The 9351-nt window shown below is 40.6% G+C and overlaps 1 protein-coding gene across 1 annotated transcript in view; it reads left to right on the top strand.

Moving 5' to 3' along the window:
- Nucleotides 1–9351, top strand: part of LOC138151643 (C-X-C chemokine receptor type 2-like) — a 28868-nt gene that overhangs the window by 595 nt on the left and 18922 nt on the right. Inside the window, 2 exon segments of the mRNA XM_069075164.1 lie at nucleotides 4284–4448; nucleotides 5512–5622. Coding sequence (XP_068931265.1) covers nucleotides 4284–4448; nucleotides 5512–5622 — 276 coding nt within the window.

The following is a 9351-nucleotide window of genomic DNA, read 5'->3' as shown; positions in this document are numbered from 1 at the left end:
CTCCTTCTCTTCTTTCCTCTCTCTCCACTATTTCCTTCCCTCCATATGTCTCTCCTCTCTCTCTGTCTTCTCTCTCTCTTTTCTCTCCTCTCTCCTTTTTCTTCTCTCTCTCCACTCTTTCCTTCCCTCCCTCTCTCTCACCCCCTTTTTCCTTCTCTATTTCTTTCACTCCATTCCCTTCCTCTGTCTCCCTGAGTCTGTCTCCCTGTTTCTCTCAATCCTCGGCCTCCCCCTCCCCCTCTGTCTCACTGTCTGACTCTCTCTCTCCTTTTATCTCCAGACACCATCAGCCTTGCCTCACCCCATGCCTGCAGGGTTCTAGTAGAAGTCTGACAGCCAGCAAAACCTCAGCTGTGATTTAGGTTGAGTCAATGTGTCAGTCAGTCAACATCTCAATGAGTCTAATACATCACTTTTAAGTTTGGATTGGTTTGGTTTTAAATGTTTAAGTATCATCAGCTAGGCATCCAGCGACCCCTGCCACTGGGTTAGCAGTGGAAAAGAATGATGACTCATGCTGGGGAGGGGAGCATTTTACCTATTCATAGAATCACATCATATCAGAACTGGAAAAGACTTTAGAGATTTTTTAATCCTACTACCACCTCCCCATTGTATGGATAAGGAAACAGACCTGAGGGAAAAAGGGAGTTGCCCCAAATCACACAGGAGGTGACTAGGAGATCTGGGACTCAAACTCATCCTTTCTCATGCCAAGTTTTTGCAATGGCTTTTAAACAATACTGATCCAATCAGAAAAATCTCCATGGCTGAAAATGATCTGATACATAGTGAAAGATTCGTCTTGCTAGGGACTGGTGCTGAAAGGATTACTCTACTCTAAGAGGAACCATGGTATTGTCGAAAGAGTCCTGGACCTAGAGCTAGGAGAGTCCTGGGTTGTAATCTTGCTTCAAAAACTTGCTACCTATGTGACTATGGACAAGTCATTTAATTTCTCTGAGCCTCAGTCTCTTCATCTGTAAAATGGGGATGATGAAGATAACAATATCCACAATACCTACCTCAGAGGATTGTTGTGAGGATCAGAGGAGGTAAAGCATGAAATGTGCTTTGTAAACTTTGAAGTACTATACAACTATCAGCTATTACTTATAAAAATGATGGCTACCAACTAAGTACATCGAATAAAGATAATTTACATAAGAAACAAACTCTCAAATAGCAAATTCTTCCTGTTAAAACACTAAGAAAATGTATGATAATGTCAATCACCAAAGGCACATACACATGGTCATCAATTTGAAACATTTTATAATTTTTATCTTCTTATTCTTAGCTACATTAGCACCTTGAGATTTATAGACTTTTCTTGGACTTCTCATGCTCTGGTTACAGAAGGCTTTCTCTCAAAGGTGTTCCACATATCACAAATGACCCTTACGTAGGTAAATAGTCATTCTCTGTCTCTTACGATATAGCCAATTTCACTTTGTGCAGAATTATTCCATGCCTGCTATTTCTAATATCTTTCAAATTTCTTCTTGAAGATAGTATTAATGATACACAGGCAAGAATCTTCTGAGTAGTCTACAGACTTCTGACCTCCTTAATTTCTTAATTCCAAACCATATTTCCTAACATTTTTCATCATTGTCCCCTGTGCCCATCTTCACAATTATATCACTAAGTCTTATAAGATATAATGTTTTGTTTTTGGAAGAAGTTGTCAAGCTCTTCATAGAATTTCTCTTCCCCATCCTCCACAGCAGAAGTTGGCACATAGGTTCAATTATCTTCACAATGACCTTTTACTTTTTCTCCTTATAAGTAATACAAGATGAGATGGCCAAATGTCCTGTAAAGTTATGTTCTTGTTGCCCTTGGGCACATGATAAAAACCACTCTGCACTCTTTCATTCGCCTTTCCAAGGAGAACCAATGATGCATCTTTCCACTTAGCCACAATTTCCTTATGTCTTCTAGTTCCATTTATACCAAGAATGCCAGTACTGATATGATTCAGTTCCTCTGGTAGAATCTCACATTTGGAATGTCTGCAGTTAAGATAATATCTATAGACAGCCTAGAATCTATAATTCCTAGTACCCTCTGACCCCTGCAGAAGGGAAAAGGGGGAGGGAGGGTCACACAGCATCAAAAGCCATCTTGTATTTTTCTTCATTCTATGGTTTACCATAGCGAAATAATTCATGATCTAGTGGCCAACCTACTGATGAAGAATGCAATTAAACCATCTACTAGCTAGAATAAAGGTCAAGATTAATCACAGATTAAAAATAGAGGATGGGGCGGCCAGGTAGCACAGAGTAAGAGCACTGGCTCCAGTTGTCGAGATGACCTGGGGATTGAATCCCAGGCTCAGACTCTTAGCACCCACCCAGAAACACCTGGCGGTGTAACCTTGAGCAAGTTACTTAACCCTGATTGCTTAAAAAAAAAAATAGAGGATAAAGATAAGAAGGTGTGTATCCAGATATAATCATTTCAGCCTGACCTATTCAAAGAGGTATTGATCCTGAAACAGAAAATGGTTAAAAAGAAAGACATTAACTCTATCACCATTTCCTACAGAAGTTTAACTGGCAAAAGGCAATTGACTGAACACAGAGGCCAAAAGAAACTCAGACAACAAATACTTGATCTTCTAATACAGTAAAGAGATATGGAAACTCAGAACAATACCTATATGGCATTTAAACTGCTTTACAAAATGTTACAGGAAAGGTAACAAAAGGCTACAAGTAGCATCACATTACACAATAAATAGAGGTTGGTGGAAGGGAAAACCAGTCTGAAGAAAACTTGGTGCAAAACCCAAACAATAGAGATCATCCCGAGCTGATATTTTGAAAGCATTGAGAAACCAATTTTTAAGTTATCTGAAAGGGAAAAGGGGAGGGGGAAAGGATACCATCATGGCAGGAAGGGGGAAAATGGACAGTATTATTACCCAATGCCTAATTTCTCATCTCTATAAAATCTTTATGAAAATAATCTATACATATATTGAAAGATATGAAAAAAGAATACAGAGGCTTTCTCAAATGATTTTCTATGGCAGACCACATCTTCACAGTAGCACAAATGGCTGAGCAGCCGTAGCATAGGAATATAAGATTACACTGTGTTTATTGATTGTTGGTTTTTTTAAAAAATCCTTAATTAGTATAAAATGTGACCCCAAAATTAATATCTTTTAAGCATAGTCTCTCACAGATACATTGAAATCTTAAAAAATTCCTTGATATCCCAAACCATAGAAATAACTTGTTATACAATCTTCTAATTACCAACATTAATTGAGGACTAAAACAAGGAGGCAAAGGCTTGCCACAGGCATTTGCTACAGTGATGGGCCATGCCTTGAAGAATTCCAAATGGAAAAGAGATTCCCAATATAAGGGAAGGGCTTCCAAATGGAGATTTGCAAATGACATTATATTGATTGCCTCAAGTTCTAGACTACTGCAGGGCCACTTCATGGAGATCCACAACAACGAAATTCATCAGCCCAAAAATTCACACAGGAAAACCATATGGACAAAGGATGTCTGTAATCCAGACTATGACATGCAGTTGGATGGACAGCTCACTGAGATAGTCCAACCAATTAATCTAAAAGCACTAATTAGGCATCTTCTATTTGTTAGGCACTATGCTACATACTAGACATAAAAAAACAAGAATAAAACTTCTCTGCCTCCAAATGGAGGTCCCTGCCCAGAAGGAAATGACATTCTATTTGGAAAGACATATATGAATAAGTGTTCATGAAATAGATATAAAATAAATTCAAGATATGTATGTATATATATATATATATATATATATATATATATATATATATTATGGGGAAGGACACTAGTAGTAGTTGGCAGAGGAGAGAGAAACAGATCAGGAAAGCCTTCACGTGGAAGGTGATTTGCAGCGCTATAAAGGAAAAAAATGCGATTTAACACAAAAGAGATGAGAATAGAGTATATTCCAGGTACAGAGGAAAGCTGGTGCAAAGGTGCATAGTTGGAGTTGGAATGGGTGAGGAAAGAAAGTTTAGAAGAGAGATAGGTTTGGGGGAAAGAAAATAAGCTTTCAGGTATGCTGAGTTTAAGATTTGAAATATCCAAAGAACTGAAGATTTGTATTCAAATCATGGCTCTGACACATACTAGCTGGGGCCCCTTAGGAAAATCACTTTCCCAGATCTGCATTTCTTCATCTATGTTATCTTGGCACAATTTTCATGTGCCAAGAAACAATTCTATACTTGCCTCAAACTCCAGATGTCTCTCCCTATCCAGATGCCAAGAGCAGAAGGCCCAACTGAAGGTAGAGCTGGAGCAAAAGCAAGAGGAAGCTGAGAAAAGAGAAGAGCAGTACCAACAGGAGCTCAAGGAGCAGCATGAGTTGGTCCGAGCCATGAAGAGACGTATGGTGGAGCTGATTCAATAAGGGATGGAGGCTGGGTATGGAAGGAATAGGCCTAGGGCTTGGGACATAAGAGGGGAGGGTAGCCCATGGGAGTGAGAAGGATGGAAAAAAAGATATAAATGGTAGGAAGACCCAATCTGTTCATCATTAGTAGTGCTCCCCTCTTCCCAATCACAGCTTCTGTGTAGGTCTCAGGGGAAGGTCAGCGTTCACCAGCCTCAGTCAACAACTATTTTTTTGGATATGTTCTGTGTAGTACCACTATGCCTATGCAGTACTAGGCACAATGTAAAAATAAAATAAAAGACTTGTTCCCTGCCATCAAAAAGCTTACAATGTAGTTGGGAAGAGGAGAAAGACCTTGACACATAAGCAATATTATTAGTAATACAATTCTTTGTTTAGGTGGTAGGGATAGGGACCTAACTTGTGATTTCATTGAATACAGGGAACTCCCAGATAAGGAAACTCTCTCTACCAGTGCAAGTTGTCACCTTCTCTGTGGCTTATAGTCTTAGAGTTTCCTAGAACACTGAAAGGTGCCTGAGATCATAGAGCCAGTGTGGGCCTGAGGCAATACTTGAAACCCAGGACTTTCTAGTTCTGTGACCAACCTTTTATCTACTACACCCTGGTGCTAAATCATGCAAATTATCTCTGAAAGTTGGATGAGTTCAGAAAAGGAAAATCATTATGAGTTAGAATGGTTGGGGGAAAAGCCTTGTAGAGGAGACAGGACTTAAGTCTTCAACTTTGGAAGATATTAATAATTTCAAAAAGTAGCCCCTGTCTTCAAAGAGCTTATTACTCTAGTTAGGAAGAAAACCTGTATATATTCTGAGTGTCAAATGGGACAAATACAGTCATTAAGTAGTGCGGAATTTAAGAGGAAGAAGATGCCTCCTTCAGCTTCAGTCATCAGGGAAGGCTTCGTGGAAGAAGTGGAATTTGAGTTGGACCTAGAGAGATGTGAATATGTAAATAGCTCAAGTAGAGATCTGTTTCCCCACTGATTCACGACAGACCTCAACCCCTATCTCCCCTTTGCTTTTCTGTCCTTCCTCCCTCAATCTAATTCTCTCTGTCCCTTCCTCCTAGGGAGAAGGATAGCCTATGGCAGAAGACTGAGCACCTCTCTTCCCTGGCCCCTGGACTCTGTGTAATGTGTAGTAAGGTTTTTGGTCGACTGTCTAGGAGATATAAATGCAGGTAAGGACAAGAGAAGTGCCCTTTTAAGACCTCCATAGTTGCTCCCAGTCTCCTTCCCCTTCCCACTTCAAAGTAGTGGATAATTCAAGAACTGAAAGTATATACAAGCCACATTGTGAGATTATTCTTTTATTCCACTCAACTTTGATCACACCCGGATCACACCCAGACTAGTTCTTGGCCTCATGGGAGGGCAGAACAACCATCCCTAGAAAGGATTAAACTGGTAGATATAAGTGATAGGCTGAAAATGAAAGGAACAAGGAAGTGGGTGGTATTATGTGTCCTAGCAATTAGTTGACTGATTCATGGGCTTCTCATCTATAAGGGGATTTTTTTGACAGAAGGTAGAATGATCTAGCTGCTATCCACCTCCATTGAGAATACATTAAGGGGAAGTAAGTAAGAGAGAAAGAATTGAGATGTGAATAGAATTTGTCACTTGGGGAATAGAAAACATTAGAAAAGAGCAAATAAAGGCATCTGGAAATACTTGAGAAGGAAAATAAAGGCCCAATACTCAAAAGAACAAGGGCCAGGGATGTTCCGGTGAAGCAAAGTAGACAGAACGACCTCGAAGAATGACCTAGGATTCTAGCATGCAGGGTTTATACACACTATCCTCTTTGACATCGGTGTCACTGCCCAGATCAGCCCCATAGCAACAGAAATCCCTGCTCCCCTTTCTCCTCCTGATTCCACTGACCTCTACTTACCTAGAGGGTTCTGGATCTCCACAGACTCTGCGGAAGCCTCATCTGCCATGCCTGTTCTGTGAATTATAAGAAGAAAGAACGATGCTGTCGATCTTGCCACCAGAAGAGAGAAACCTAGGTCAACTAAGTCAAGATCCCTTACTTCAGCATTGGTCTCCTCCCTATTTTATGATTGTTGGACCATAAACCCCAATCCTTTCCTTTATGATCTTCTTGTCCTCTAGGGTTGAGGAGAAAGACAGGAAGAGAAAATAAAGAAGTAAGAAGAAAGAAAGAAAGAAAGAAAGAAAGAAAGAAAGAAAGAAAGAAAGAAAGAAAGAAAGAAAGAAAGAAAGAAAGAAAGAAAGAAAGAAAGAAAGAAAGAAAGGAAGGAAGGAAGGAAGGAAGAAAGAAAGAGGGAGGAAGAAAGAAAGAGGGAGGAAGAAAGAAAGAGGGAGGAAGAAAGAAAGAGAAAGAGGGAGGAAGAAAGAAAAAGAGGGAGGGAGGAAGAAAGAAGGAAAGTGTTTTACTAAAGAACCAGAGTGATTTAATTTTAACCAGCTTTTCAGCAGCTATGTATAAGCCCTGGGGTGATCAAGTCAAGGGGATTGCTCATTTTCTGGATCAAGGAAGCCTTTCCCTCATTTAATGCCACTGCAGCCCCTTAATTTTCTGGATTCCCCAGTCTTCAGTCCTAACCATCCTAACCCAGGACCTTGACCATGTCTGATTTGAACTCAAGGGTACACAAGACGTTCTCATCATGTTCAATCTAATCCTATATAGATCTGACTTGTGCTAATTCCTAAAACCTCAGAGACTTAGCTTCCAAAAACAGAGGAAGGGAGCCTTCAAGTTTACTTTGGAAGAATCTATCACTGCCACAATGACAGATTAGTCACAAAAACAAACATTAATTGTCTGAAATAGTTTTTTCTTAATTTATTAGGTCATTTGGTCAAGGAGGAAAGCCAGAAGACTCCTTCCATCATTCTTTGTGAGGTTACATTATAAAGAGCTCGGACAAGGGCTTAAGGACATTTGTCTGATGGGCCTCACTTAGGCAGTGGGTAGTCTCCAAGAGAAGACCAGTTTGTGATATATATCAGCAGATTAGTCAGTCTAACTTGGGGAACCCAAATGAAACTTTTGAGTAGACCCAAAACAAGACCTGGGTAGTATTTGAGCATTTCTTCCAAGCATTCAACTTCCCAGTCTCTGAGTTCAGCCTGTCCTCTATTATAAACATTTGGCATTAGATTATGTTTTAGCCAAAAATAGCTAGGTTCAACAATATTAATAAAAGACAAATAATATTTTCTCCACACCTGGTATGTCTTCAATCATAAGCTTCCAGAAGACAGATATGATAGCTATGCTCTGATGCATACAGGAGGCACTTAATAAAGCTGGTTTTATGAGGACTATAGCAGTACAACCATTATAATCACACTGACCTGAGAAGTGCCAACAGTCAATTTCTCTGACTATGTAAGCATATGCAAATTATATGTAAAGACACCCTAGCAACTATCAAACCCTAGCAGGGCTATTGGCACAAGCCTCTTGAAAACCCTGTTTTAGAAGGTCTGTGTCTTCCTTTGAGCCCTGCCCTATAGAGCGACTAGGGTTCTGGACTTGGTATCCAATTCAGACTTAGATACTTGCAAAGCTGTGTGGCCCCAGGTAACTCACTTAACTTGTTTCTGCCTCAGTCCTCTCATCTGTTAAATAAGTGGTTTGAATTTGATGACATCTAAGATGTCTTTCAGCTCTGAATCTATGATCCCACGGCTCTCCTGTACACGTGCAAAGGTCAGATGTTCCCCATCCTGGGACCTTCTGGCTCTGGATTAGGATCTTATGCTATTCTATGAACCCTGTAGCCCTCAACTTCCTCCCTGCTCCACTTGGCCCCAGCTCTTCCACTCATGTTGGCTAAGTCTTGTAGCTGCGACAGAGCATCTTAAAAGTCCTGGTTTCTCAGAGTTGCATCTCATCTACAACCTATGGAGTAAGAGTTTCTCAACAACCTTCCTGTCCCATGAAAGTCATCAGGGTTTTGGTCTGATCTAGCTTCCTCATCAAACTTAACAGGAAGATGTATAAGTACCAAGCCCAACAGCCTCAAGGCCATGCACTCATTTCATTATAATAGACTAATCTATTGGAAGACTGTGGATACTGAGTCATTTGCTGACAGCCAGGGCATGTTGAGTGGCAAAAAAAAAAAAAAATCCCACAGAACAAGTCAGTGGAATCCTGTCATCTTCCCATGAAAGGACCACAATCAGCAAGAAAGCTTGGAGCCACACCCAGCAGAGTCCTCCACACCATTCAGAAAAACAAATATTGGAAAGATCTCCAGGTAGCTGCCCTTTGATAGTTCAGTACCATCTTTTGGACCCAGAAGTCAGTTGTGGCAAAGAAGCAAACCCATCCTCCCCACCAAGAATAACACCTAAGTGTGGTTCCACACTCCACACTCCTAGTTTTGACCAATAAAATAATCTTCCTGGAAAAAAGAGAAAGAAAGTCAATAAGGACTTCCTCTTGTGCCTCTGTTAAAGATGGGCTGGGAATAAGGCAGGTCAATTAAGGGGAGTTTTCCCCTACGTATTTGTATTTGTTTGTGTTACCTGTGCGTCCCTGGCCATCAGGTTCTGCCACAACTTCCTAAGGCCTTTGGCAAAGGAAACACATGAAGATTTAGACAATGGTATCTGTGTCACAAGGTCACTGGCAGCCAAGACCTTGTCAGCACCAAAAGCTTGTTTTTATAGACTGACAGATGCCATCTTGAGAGGTCATGTAAGTCAAAGGCATGTACGTCAATATCACTTGATACCATCAGTAGGGAGACCAATGAGCAGGGAGAAAAGGAAGGTGGGTGAATATGAACTTCTTTTCCTTTTATTTTACTTTCTCCCTGCCTCCTCTTCCTCTCTCTCTTTCTCTTTCTCTCTCTCTCTGTCTCTCTGTCTGTCTGTCTCTCCCTCTCTCTCTCTCTGTCTCTCTGTCTCTCTCTGTCTCT

This window comes from Petaurus breviceps, unplaced genomic scaffold, assembly GCF_028583685.1.
Source record: "Petaurus breviceps papuanus isolate PSGF00001 unplaced genomic scaffold, PetGlider_PUasm1.0 90903, whole genome shotgun sequence".
Classification (NCBI taxonomy): Eukaryota; Metazoa; Chordata; class Mammalia; order Diprotodontia; family Petauridae; genus Petaurus; species Petaurus breviceps.
This window is presented reverse-complemented; position numbering and strand designations above follow the sequence as displayed.